This window comes from Rana temporaria, chromosome 6 (assembly GCF_905171775.1).
Source record: "Rana temporaria chromosome 6, aRanTem1.1, whole genome shotgun sequence".
Lineage (NCBI taxonomy): Eukaryota > Metazoa > Chordata > Amphibia > Anura > Ranidae > Rana > Rana temporaria.
Window position 1 is genome coordinate 159,433,296 of NC_053494.1, and position 14,057 is coordinate 159,447,352.

At 43.5% G+C, this 14,057-nt stretch overlaps 1 protein-coding gene across 1 annotated transcript in view; it reads left to right on the top strand.

The window, feature by feature from the left end:
• Window positions 1-14,057, top strand: part of PDE11A (phosphodiesterase 11A) — a 721,237-nt gene that overhangs the window by 682,526 nt on the left and 24,654 nt on the right. The window contains exon 19 of the mRNA XM_040357670.1: window positions 153-236. Within this exon, the coding sequence (XP_040213604.1) occupies window positions 153-236 (84 nt within the window). The remainder of the gene's footprint in view (window positions 1-152; window positions 237-14,057) is intronic.

Consider the following 14,057-nt stretch of genomic DNA (forward strand, 5'->3'; position numbering starts at 1 on the left):
CTAGATGGACTTGTGTCTTTTTTTCAACCTGAGTATGTAACATGTTTTGTGTGTCTTTGAACTTTTCTACCTAACAATATATATGAAGCTTGTAAAATAGTACTCAACGAGTTGTTCAAACACATCATAACTATTTGTATTTTCCACAACAGGCCATTTTTGACCGCAATAGGAAAGATGAGCTTCCTAGATTGCAGCTGGAATGGATAGACAACATTTGTTTCCCTTTGTATGAGGTAAAACTGTTACTTTTCTTAAGAGTGGTGTATGTTTATAGACTCCCTTTTATCTCCTTTTTTTCTTACGCAGTTAAACTTTAAGGTTTGTAAACTTGTTCACACTAGCCACTGCATTGCAACACAGCAGTTGGTGTGTGGTGTGGTGCTGCTGAGATCAGGCCTGTGATGATGCACTGATCTCGTGCATAGCACTGTTTCCTTTTTTTTTTTTTTTTTTAAACAAACTTTATTGAGATGTCACACGGACCTGTCATAAAGTTCAATTGCCAACCACACAATGCGAGGCAGTGGACAGCCTCGCAGCACACCATGCCCGTACACCAGGGCTGGACTGGGACAGAAATTTGGCCCTGGACTTCATCCAGACTGGCCCACTTTGACAGGTCTCTCCCATGGCGGCCGGGCAACTCCCGCACCCCCCCCCCCAGGCCACCCAAGCCCCCTCTCCCCCTTCACTAGCCGGGAAAAGTGGGAAAGCTAGACATTATTTCACCCGGGGCAAAGAATCAGTTCGGTGCCCCCCCCCTTTTGGGACAAGATTAGGCAGAAGTGAGAAACTCCCAGGCCATAGCTGTTGAGTCAGCTGTCTGTCCCCTCCCCCATGCTCCTCTGTCGGCGTCCCTGCTCCTCTGGTCCTCCCCCTGCTTCTTTGTTCCCCCCCAGGTGAGCGCTGCGGGGAGGGAGAGACAGAGGAGCGGAGGGGGGCGGCAGTCCGCTGTCACTGAAGCCAGCCCACTGAGCCATTGGCCCACCGGGAAACTCCCTGTAGTCCCAATGGCCAGTCCATCCCTGCCGTACACCACCGCAACGCAAGGCATTTTGCCTTGACATGTAGTGAGACTGCGCTGGAATAGCTGCCCAATGCAGTCCCACCGCATATAGTCTAAACTTACCCATAGTGAAAATATGACACTCCCTATGTACTGCAATACAATATTGTGTGATCAACCATACTAGCATGCTGTTCCTAAGGCTGGCTATACAAGAGTCAGTTTTTTTTTTTTCATTTAACCAGAGGTTGAACCCGATTCCCCCATCTACATATTGGTGGATGGGGGAATCCTCCCCATTGTGTCTTTATATTGTGCCTTCCCTACTGTCAAAATACACAGATCAATGCTGTGGTGCTGATCAAACAAAAAAATACCAATGGAATGGTTGAACAGAAGGCGATCGATAAATTGATATATCTTTGGGATGAAGACCTACAAGTCAGGTCATCTCATCCAACAAACCTGACTCTACAATTACTCTTTTTCACAAGTTCACACTCACACACTCTAAAATCTTGTGGGAAACCTTCCCAGAAAAGTGGAGTTTTAGCAGCAAAGGGGGAAATAACGCCATACTTATGCTCAAAGATTTAGAAGGGGATGCCCAACAAGATCAAATATGTGTGGAGGGCTAATGTGACCACTAAGTTTTGGCTATATAGTACACTCAAAGCAAATGTTCTAGAACAGTGGTTCTCAACCTGGGGGTCGGGACCCCCTCGGGGGTCGCATGATGATTTGCCAGGGGTCACCGAATCCTGGGCTGTTCCTGAAGCCCGCATCACTCTCCCATCCTTTTTGCGGCCACCCAGCAAGGCTGTCACTGGAGCCCGCAGCCGCCCACTCCGCCTCTTCACAGCTGCCCATTCAGTTCACGGCCTGGCAGGGGGGCAAAGACTAGAGGTCAGCTGACCGGTGAGGAATGTGAAGTGGAAGGGGCTGGAGGAGACCCTATCTCCTGATTTCGGCATAGGTGTCACTGCTGCAAGACACCAAAAAAATCAAACACAGTGAGTGACACTACCTGTGATTATAGTTGCCAATAAAAGGACTCGGGGAGCGCAAAACGTCTGTGGGTTAGGGGCGCAAATTAATTATCTTGGGTGCTAACAACCCCCCCTACGAAAATAATTTTACTGTTGGGGGTCCCCACAACAAAATACATTTTATCAAGGGGTCACGGCACTAGAAGGTTGAGAACCACTGGTCTAGAATGAGGCATACAATGTGGAGGCAGGGATGTTGTAGGCTTCACAGCAACATGTCTTATTCTTTGCCTATATCACGAGTGTCCCTGAACCTAACACCTCCTCATCTTACAAAATGGCAGCCTTTGCTTTATATGGCCAATAAGTAGTTTTTAACTCAAAAGTTCCATTCTGATTCATGTGGAAATCTGTATCAGCCATTGTAATGGTTTTCTATCGCTTCCCAAGTCATAGCATAGTGACTTTGCATTGATTTATATCCATTAACTACTTGTAGTTAATGTAGAAAGCGTTTGTGTTAGTTGCTGAGAGGGCAGAACATAGGGCATGGCAGACAGGGGATCACTTATGCCCACATTCTGAGAGGAGGCGAGTTTGAGTGCAGCATGTCGCTCGTCAGTCAGCCTCTACCAGGATTTCCTCCGGGGATGTAATGATGTCAGCGCCTCTTCTCTGTTGCAGTCTCTCCACCATGCTGTGCAGCTATTAGCTTGATGCTCAACTAAAGGGAAAACACAGCAGCAGACATCGAAGTCGGTGCTGTTAATGCCTTAAGGAAAATTGGAAAGCTGATGTCATGTTATCAAGCTGTGTAATTTGTCCTTCATAAAAAGTTGTGTTTCTTTTTTTATTCCTTATACTGTAACTTCACATCTACGTGCTGCTTTACCTCATTAAGAAACCACAAGTGTGCTCCTTTAAAGTTGCTTTCATGTACAGTATCCTTTTTTTTTTTAACCAGTACATATAGAATCAGAGAACATTTATTTATTTAACTTAGTCTTTGAAAAATCTGTAATTCTTTACATAATATATATAGTTTTCTCACTGGTTCAGGTTCCAAAAGAGAAAAGGTCCCAACCTCGGTCATTCTGGGACACTCACTTGGACCAAATTATACTCAGTAAACCAACCAGTTTTTTTTTTGGGGGGGGGGGGGGGTTGGGTTAGAGAATGCTAGAACAGCTGATACAAACACAGACAGAACATCCAGATCCTATGGAGATAAGTTCATCATTGGAAACAAGACCCAGAATCCCCACGTTGCAAATTCAAAGTGCTAACTACTTAGCTACCATGCTGCCCACTGATGGCAGATAAATACTACCTGGGAATTCAGTACATTTGGTTGTAAACATTTGTACCACCATAATTTTCCAGTTATAACACAGTTTCTGAGCAATGTTTGATATGCACCTATGGGGGGGGGGGGGGGGTCTATGGATAATCACGGTGATTCATTTCAGGAAAACAGAGGTGACCTCCTGAGAAGCTTTTTCTATTAAAATGTATTTATTGAGAAGTTTAAAGTAGTGCAACACACACACATACTGAGTCACCTTTATCGTGGCTTGTGTCTTCCACAAACATATATGAAAATGCATGCAACTGAAACATTTGTTAGGTCACATGTAGCTTGGTTTGCTGTGTTGTTTTCCCACCCCTCTAATTTTTTTGACACTGCTTGGGGACGTCCCTAAGGTCAAAGGCTGCTGTGTCCGTCCATGAACGGAAGAGAAAATCGGATTTTTGTACTCACCGTAAAATCAATTTCTCTGAGTTCATGGACGGACACAGCACCCCTCCTTTTTGTTTGTACTGCTTGTTACGAACTGGAGCTGCGGAGGCAGAGTGTGGGTTATAGCCGGGGGACCACGCCCCCTGGGAGGAGCTGTGCTGAGGAAAGTGTTTTAACACTTAAAGTGCTGTTTTCTGCCTAATCTCTCCTGGAAGGAAGGTGCATAATACCCTAAGGTCAAAGGCTGCTGTGTCCGTCAATGAACTCAGAGAAATGGATTTTACGGTAAATACAAAAATCCTATTTTTTTTATTTTTTTTGAAGAATCAACAACATTCTTCAAAAACAATTACAGTTTTATATCTTTATGTTTGAAGCCTGAAATGTGGCAAAAGGTCGCAAAGTTCAAGGGGGCCGAATACTTTCGCAAGGCACTGTATATGGCAGCTTAACCCAGTACAAGACTCTACCAAACTGTTTTTAAAAACGTATGCTGTAGTATTGTCATCCTTGACTTGTCACATAGAATGTCAACAGGAACAAATACACAGGTTAGATGACTATACACTTTACTGGTGACATGCTTGCTCTAGGTCAATAATTCACAAATTAGTGAGAGCAAAACAAAGTTGCAACAGGTTGTAAAAAATATTTTTTTTTTAAATTATTAGTAAAAAGTAAGATCCTCAGCACTAAATAGTCACAAGGTACCTAGGCAGCATTCGATCTTTCAGGCTTTTAACCCCTGATCTGTCTAGCCTCCACAGGAAAGGACCTTACTAGAGCTACAACATGACTTCCCCAGTTTTTCCTGATGTTTGCTCTAATGAAATGTTTACATAATCCAGCCCAAAGGAGTTACAGGGTCAATCCCCCTAAAACTCTTTCAGTCTTTGGTAGATGCTCGAGAATTAAAGCTACCTGGCAGCTTCCTATATCTCACTGGGATCTTATTGATGAGATCTCTCTGCTTGAGTTCCTGGGTCTGCTCACCTACCATTATGGTAGATCTCATTCTTTCCATGGGATATTTTGTTTATGGTATACCATAGAGATATTGCTAATTAGGTATCCAAAGACATACACTGCGAGCCAGGAGATGATTCAGCCAGTCAGGCCCTACTGCCATCTTTAAACGGGAATATAACATTGGCGCTCAGCTATGGTGATAGCAGGTTTAGAACAGCATGGATGAGTATAGGGAGTCTAGAGTGCTTGTATGGAATAGTGTTCTAACAAGAAAATTTATTTTTTCGCTGTAGCAACCAATCAGCTTCCAACTGTAACCTCTTAGGCCCCGTACACACGAGAGGATTATCCGCTTGAAACGGTCCTCCGGACCGTTCCCGCGGATAAATCCTCTGGCGGATTTTGATCTGATGGTTGTACTAACCATCAGATCGAAATCCGCGCGGATTCCATCCGCGGTGACGTGTCGCGCCGTCGCCGCGATGATGACGCAGCGACGTGCGCGACGCTGGAAGATAAAGACTTCCACGCATGCGTCGAATCATTATGACGCATGCGAGGGAGAGGAGCGGACGGATTGATCCGGTGAGTCTGTACAGACCACCGGATCAATCCGCTGGACAGGATTCCAGCGGATAGATTTCTTAGCATGCTAAGAAATTTTTATCCGCTGGAAATCCATCGGCCGGAAATATATCCGCGGAAAAATATCCGCTCGGACGTACACACCACAGGATCTATCCGCTGGAACTGATTTGCGGATAAATCCCAGCGGATAGATCCGGTGGTGTGTACGAGGCCCTAAGGTGTTAGTTCACCTTTACAGAAAAAATGTAAAGGTGAATTAACACTGGAGACCCGTCCCACCCCCTAGGTCCCCATTGTACTTACCTCTCAGGTTGCTGAGCTGTTAGCACCCCCACAGCCGCTCCAGCAGTCCATGGATTTTAAACTCCTGCTCTTCTCCCTCTTTGGTGCTTCCAGGAAGGACCAGATGGATACTGATTGGTCAGCACCATCAAATATTTTTCCTTTAAAAATGCACTAACATTAAAATCTGGCAGCACTAATCCACAAATTGTGCAAACAAATGGCAACCACCCTAACCTATAACTAGCCCTTGCAGCAAGGAGTACATGGAAGGGCAACGCACATCAAAAACAAACCAAAATTCCCAGCTCACTTACTAGTAAGCCTGCAACAAAACCGACTTGACCCTGTATAACAGTTCATGTTAAAAACAAGGGGTTTAGTCACACACATGTGGTTTTGTTGCAGGTTAGCTGGTCAGTGAGCTGGGAATCTTTGTTTGTTTTTGTTTGCTCTCACATCTAGGTAAAGTCACATTTACAAAATGATGCGCTGAGTGCCTTTGTGACCTGGAGTACTGAGCCCAAGCTGTCATGATGTTACAACCCTAGGGAGTGTGTCCATGACCACCTGGGTTCACAGGAAGTGAGCTGGATTTTGCCGGCATTATTCAACCCAGAAGATGACCACTGCTGGATTGTGGTGAGTCTGCAGGGGACAGCCCATATAAATATTGTAGCAAAACCTGCATTATTTATATTTAGGATTGCTGGGCTAATTATTTATTTTTAAATGTATCACAGGCATGTATATACTGTAGCACAGACAATTTACGCAGTGCTTTAACCACTTGCCAACCGTCTAATGCCGATATACATCGGCAGAATGGCACGGCTGCGCAAAGCAACGTACCTGTACGTTGCTTTGAATTTACCACTGTGCAGGACGCATGCCCGCCGCAAGCTCTGTGACCGTGCCCGTGAGATCCGCGGACTCGATGTCCGCAATCATGTCATGGAGCTGCAGAACAGGGAGGCATTTCCCCATTCTACCTAGTGACAGGACAGTGATCTACTGCTCCCTGTCATCAGAAGCAGTGATCACTGTCGTGTCACTTGTAGCCCATCCCCCCTACAGTTAGAATCACTCCCTAGGACACACTTAACCCCTTAATCGCCCCCTAGGGTTTAACTCCTTCCCTGCCAGTGTCATTTACACAGTAATCAGTGCATTTTTATATCACTGATCGCTGTATAAAAGACAATGGTCCCAAAATAGTGTCCAATGTGTTCGCCATAATGTCGCAGTCACGATAAAATCAATGATTGCTGCCATTACTGATAAAAAAAATTATAATAAAAATGCCATAAAACTATACCCTATGACCAATCAATATACGCTTTTTTGTTTACCAAAAATATGTATAAGAATACATATCGACCTAAATTGAGAAAGAAATATTTTTTTTTATATTTATTTGGGGATATTTATTATAGGAAAAAAAGGATGTCAATTTTGTTTGGGTGCAACGTCGCACGACCGTGCAATTGTCAGTTAAAGCGGAGTTCCGGCCACAATTTCACTTTTTAAATATAAATACCCCTGTAATACACAAGCTTAATGTATTCTAGTAAAGTTAGTCTGTAAACTAAGGTCTGTTTTGTTAGGTTGTTACAGCATTTAGACACTTTATAAAATAGAAATTGACTGGGGCCATCTTAAGTGTGGGCATCATGAAGCCAGACTGTATGACTTCCTGGATTTCAGCCTTGCAAATCTCGCACATGCTCAGTGCTGCACAAGCAGTGTCAGATCAGGTTTCAGCACCTGTGCTGTCCAAGTCACATGATTCTTTGAGACTGGGGAGTGCACAGACTCCTCGAAAGTTACACCCACTACATTCCCAGGAGTCTGTGCGGTGTAGGTTAGGAAGCATTAAGCACCTAGGTGCATGAAGTGGGAAGATTAACTATTCTGCCTAGCAACAACACTTTGAAGGCATCTAAAAAAAATTTTTTTTTTCGTAAAGGACTAATGACATTTTTTTAAAACTACTGATGTAATGTTATAGTTATGGGTGGAACTCCACTTTAAAGTGACGCAGTGCCGGATCGCAAAAAGTGCTCTGTCAGGAAGGGGGTAAATTCTTCCAGGGCTGAAGTGGTTAAATATTGTACACTCACATTAGTACCTACCCTCAAGGAACTTACAATCTAAGGTTCCTATCTCAAACTCATACATACACATAGGAGGGTCAGTTTTGACAGGATAGATTAAAAGTGATATTAAAGGCAATAAAAAAAAAATAACAAGCATGTTATACTTACCTGCTCCGTGCAGCAGTTAAACACAGAGCAGCCCTGATCCTCCTCATCTCGGGTCCCCCCAATGGAGGCACCCAAGCAGGGTCGCTCCCAAGCCGCTGATCTGCATGTCCATTCACCCACAGAGCCGTGACTCAGCCCTGTCCCCTATCTCTCCCCAATGGCTACTACTGCTGTCTCAACCAATGAGAAGGGAGAGTCCTCGGAGAGCCAGGGCTCTCTCCCCAGAGAGCCAACTGTACATCACTGGATCACAATGGGGCTCATCTAGGTATTGGGGCAGGCTGCTGCACAGAGAAGTCTTGTTTACCTTCATGCATAAAATGCACAAAGGTAAAAAACCTTGGGCCAGATTCACAAAAGGGATACGACGGCGTATCTGCTGATACGCCGTCGTATCCCTGTTTCTATCTATGCGACTGATTTATAGAATCAGTTACGCATAGATAGGCAGAAGATCCGACAGGTGTAATAGTTTTACACTCTCGGATCTTAGGATGCAGTACCGCGGCCGCCGCTGGGGGGAGTTTGCGTCGTAAACCAGCGTCGGGTATGCAAATTAGCAGTTACGGCGATCCACAAAACTTTTTCCCCTTCGTTACGTTGCCGCAAGTGTTAGTTTGCCATCGCAAAGATAGGGCACCTTTTACAAAGTGTAAAATTAGTACACCATGTAAAAGTATACCCGTCTTTCCCGCGTCGCTTTTGAATTAAAAAAAAAAAAAAAAAAATTCCCGGCGCAAGTCTTTTTTTCACGTCGCGATTCACAAAACGTCGGCGCGTCGTAATTTTGCGCAAAGCACGTCGGGAAATTTGCGTCGGGAGCATGCGCAGTACGTCCGGCGCGGGAGCGCGCCTAATTTAAATGGTACCCGCCCCATTTGAATTGGCCCGCCTTGCGCCGGACGGATTTAGGATACACCGCCGCAAATTTACAGGTAAGTGCTTTGTGGATCGGGCACTTAGACAGAAAATTTGCGGCGGTGTAACCTAAATCGGTTACGTTACGCTGCGCCCGGGCTACGTGAATCTGGCCCCTTGAACCTTTAGAACCACTTTAACCTACCAGCATGTCTTTGAAATGTGGGCAGAAACCAGAGTATGGAAACCTATTCAAGCACAGGGGGAACAGGCCAACTCCATGATAATGTTAGGCTTCAAGAACAAAGTTGAACTTAAAACGTAAAAAAATAAGACTGAAAAAAGGAATTAAGTTGGCACCCACTATATACTCCATTCTGAATACCATGAATAGCACAAGCTAATATTCTCCAAAGAAAGGATGGATCCAATGTCATGCAATGAAAATGACACAAACTGAGATGCACATGAGAACAGATAAAATGAATAACAATTCCGACAAGTTAAGATTGAAAAGACAGAAAGGAAAACAGACTGGAAGACACACTGAAAAGATGATGAATGGATGACTATATTGCCTTTCTATTTTCAGGAAAGACAAATAGCAAAATATACTGCATCAGAAAGGAACTAAAAACAATGATGGATGAAGCACTTCAGCTTCAAAGGAGACTTAAACATATTACAATCCTTTGGCAATTGTGGCTATGGCCAGGTAAATCAGGAAAGAGTAGCTCTGGATATGAGATTAATACCACTGGAAAAGATTTCTTAAGAGCTTTTACTAACCCAAGAGAAAGCCATTGATTGCCGTTCAATATAAATGTTGAGGAGAATGGGCTCTGGCAGCATGCATTTCAAGACAAAAACATAGGATCATTCGTGAAATGTAAATCATTTCTTTATGCATTATTGCAGTTTCCTTCAGTCACATTTAATTGGAACAAAAAGAGAGTGCAGTCAATTTTTAGGAAAGCAGTTATATTTTCATGCTATAAAAAGCAGTTAAAAAAAGAAGTTTTGTTCTGTATTGTTGAAACTTGCTTCCAGTTGTTGTAATAAGGATCACACTCATAATGATATAGGATACCTTTACCTAGATTCAGGTACGTTGCCGCAACTTTGCGGCGGCGTAGCTTAAGGCATTTAAGCTACGCCGCCGTAAGTTAGCGAGGCAAGTACATGATTCACAATGTACTTGCCTGCTATGTTACGGCGGCGTAGCCTAAAGCGGGTGGGCGTAAGGGCGCCGAATTCAAATGTGTGTAAGGGGGGCGTGTTTTATGTTAATAAGGCTTGACCTTACGTTTTTGAAGTTTTTCTTTACTGCGTATGCGCCGGGCGCCTACATTTCCCAGTGTGCATTGAGGCTAAGTACGCCGCACGGGCCTATTGATTTTGATGTGGACGTAAACAACATAAATCCCGATTCACGGACGACTTACGCAAACGACGTAAAAATTTCGAATTTCGACGCGGGAACGGCGGCCATACTTAACATTACTATTCCATGTAGGGCTAAGCTCTAACTTTAGGCGGCCTAACGCTAACGTAAACGGCGTAAAAGTACTGCGTCGGCCGGGCGTATGTTTGTGAATCGGCGTATCTACTCATTTACATATTCTACGCCCACCCCAATGGAAGCGCCACCTAGCGGCCATCCGAAATATTGCAATCTAAGATAGGACGGCGCAAGCCGTCGTATCTTAGATATGTTTAAGCGTATCTCTGTTTGAGCATACGCTTAAACATAAGTCGCTTGATATACAATATACTTTGTTAGATATCATCTTATTCTGTTTTCTCCCCTTTTTTGCTTTCCTGCTATCTTTGTTTTGTTGTTTTTCTGTTTTTTATGACTTTCCATCTTCCTTTAGATACACTCAAATGCTTAGACATAATTGTATATAAAAATATTGAAGATGCTTGCATTACTCAATACATGTCCTGTTTTACCTGGCAGAAATAATTCATGGCCACTCTTACCATCCATTGGTTTGTGGCGTGTTACTATGCATAATATAGCCTTGTCTATTGTTTTCCTCTTTTAGGAACTAATACTAAAAGTCTTTCTTACCTATGACTCAGTTTGCCATGACTGCTAGGACTGGCGCATCTTTTTGGGGTTTTATGGGGGGGTTGTGTACGGCCAGGTAACCGCAGCGTGTCTTATGCTGCGGATTGTTAGGGGATGGATGAGAGACTTCGGCCTGACCTGTACCTGTGTTGATGGCTTTGCCATCGAATACGTGCAGTGGCGGCCCGACACGCCCCGCCTGTTCCCACTGGCGGAGCGTGTTCTCATACTCCTCTCCTTCCACGAAGACCGGCCCTGTCATTTGCGTTGGCTCTGGTGGGCGTCATCTGACGCCCATGGAGCTTTTGCTGACAGGTGATTGGTTCTCGTGATCTCTGGTCGGAACACGTGACGCGGAAGTCCCATCCGCTCACGTGATTGGAGACATGCACGTTTATAACGGAGCAGGATCCCCAGGAAGCTACACGTTTGCTCCCATACACAGTGGCGTGTGAGACAACAGGTGTACCCAGACATGGTAAGCACTCCCTTACAGGACTCTTTCCTTTTTTTTTTTTTTTGGCAGCGGTGATTGGCATTACTGGTGATGTTATAACAGCCCTCATTTAGACTGTCTCTTTTTTGTTTATCCATCTCTTTTTTTCATACAGATACCATCTCATACCACTACAGCTCTGTTCTAATGGTCTGGTTTGGTTCTTACAATTTTTGGGATTTTGTTCTAACCGTTATGGGTATATTCTTATCCTACTCACAAATGTGCAGTATGTATATATGACCCTGCACTCCCTCCCAAACTTTGAACCAACCCGACACTGGCTGTACCCCATACTCTGGGTATGTATGTATATATGGACTTTTTGATTGGGGTTGCTATGTGCACTTAGGCTTTGCAAAAGCCCCATTTTCTTATCAGCACTCTTTATCTCTTATTTTACCAGACTTACACTTCAGTCCAAATTTGTCCGAAAATTTACACCTTTATCCATTTCGTTATCTGGAACCTGTTATCACAGTGATCCAGAATTACCCTTGGAATTCTCACATTTATATATTTATTCTTCACCTATCATTGCCGATGGTAGGTTTATGATACACTTTTTTTATTTTATATTACTATATAATCTTGCCTCTTTATTTACACAAAATGGTTCACTCTCACTTTCTTACTGGTGATGTGTGGAGCTTCGCTATTACCTTTCCCTGACTCTATTATCACCGACAATTGAGATATATATATATATATATATATACTCTTTTCTCTTCCCTGCTGTACTATCTATGCGTATCCGTCATTACTCGCCATTTTTTCCATTCTGGCGAGAACGGTGCCACTTCCCAACACCTTTGACTAACTATATGGGTATGTGGCATGTCCCTACACTTCCCTCACCTTGATCCCCTTTTTGCACTGGTGGTTTGGTGGTCTGTGGCAACCTGAGTCATCTTTTATGGTGCTTTCATGCACAAGAAACACTATCTATTTTTGATTCACACAATAAACAATGTTAATTTAAATCTGAAACCAATAATAGTCTATGTTTTTCCTTTCAGAAAGTATTCTTTTTAAGCTCCTGAAGAAGCAGTAACATGCGAAACATGTAGAGCCTATGTATAAAAATACACAAATTGAAGCCTACGTCGGTTCACCAACTGTTGTTGTTGTCCCTTGTGGACTATCTGTGGTTTCTGTACAACCCCTATGGGTTATTAGCATTTTAGAGATATTCTATGCTTACTAATGTTTTTAATATAGCCAATTATATGTTTTTTATATTGTTTTCCTATATTGTAATTGTTGATTCAAATACCCAGTTCTCTGGGCTTGTATCAATAAAAAACTTTTTTATATCCTATGTTGACCATTGGTGCCTATAAAGTCCATTATTCCTTCCAAATTAAATATCTCTACTTATGCTAGGACGTGGCACCGCAATACCTCAGGACACCCATAGTCCATCCTATGGTTGGTGTTCTTTTATTTTTTATTTCATCTTAAACATAAGTCGGCGTAGATTCTGAGTTAGGTCTAACTCTTACTGAATCTACCTACTTGTCTATATACCCCTATAATAGACATGTCAAGCGTCAAAAGCACGTTGAAAACTGTAAAAAAAAATTGAAAATTTTACTTTTAACGCCAACAAATTGAAATTTGCCTTGAACTTGACTCCAGGGAAAGGACAAGTCCTTTTCTCCAGGCAGCAGTCTGTAAATAAAACCATTGTGCTCTGTGTAAGAGCAGTGGCCCCTCTCCCGCAGTCTGACACATTCCTCTGACTTGGCACGACTACAGCGTTGCAATCAGTAAATCCTGTGCTTCCTATTGGTTGCAGCGTTTTAGCTGTGACTCAGCAGGAGGTGTGTCAGACTGCTGCAGAGAGATTACTGCTTTTATGCAGCCATGATCTGGATTGAAGGAAACCTTCTTTGATAACAAAGACAACAGTGTGCAGACAATCATAAAGAAAATGTTTATTAGCCTCAAGTGTAATGACCGACTAATTGCTGAATGTTGGCTATTGCACGTTATTGCAGTCCCTGGTTCATACTGTTCATATTATGATTGACACATTTACATCTTCTATAAAATAAAAAAAAACCTGGGCTGCAGTGCCACTGTCACTGCAGCTGCACAACCCTGGGAGCTAACAGGCCACACACTCCCCATTCCCTGGCATGAGAGAACTGTATGACCTTACAGGGAAGGGAGAGTCAAAGACTGTCATGGCTGCAGTTTCAGTTGCCAGAGTAAACCCCACCCACCAGGTCCAACAGGCAGATTACAGAGCTCAGGAGCAGGGGGAAACAAGCACTCTCATTGGCTGCCTTTGCAACAGAAGCCATGCCCATTTTGTGTCCACCCATGGGTGGAGCACAAGGATTTATGGGAAATGTAGTACCCAGGAAGGTGACCTCTGTTTAGAAGGACTGTGTAGGGCTAGAAATCCCAGAGGACAGTGTCACCAAGAAGGAGGTAAAGTACTCGGAAAGGTGGGATGTGTGGGAGAGAGGCTCACAAGAAGAGCCATTGAGAGAGGTGCTGAGTGAAACTCCTGGTGACCCTGCTGAGTTGCTGGATCAGGACTGAACTGTTGCATCTGTAGAGAGACTATCACTGTTGAAGCGATTTCTGAGTGTGCACAGAGGACTGTAAATGAAAAATGTGTGTCGTATCATGCCGCAGAGTGATAACTGTCGATACAACATATATAACACGTGCCACGTCCTATGAATATAGAATAACAAAGAGAATTTGGGGCTTGGACTTTATAGGCACAGTAACACAAGAAAAAAAATGTAAATACAAAAATAT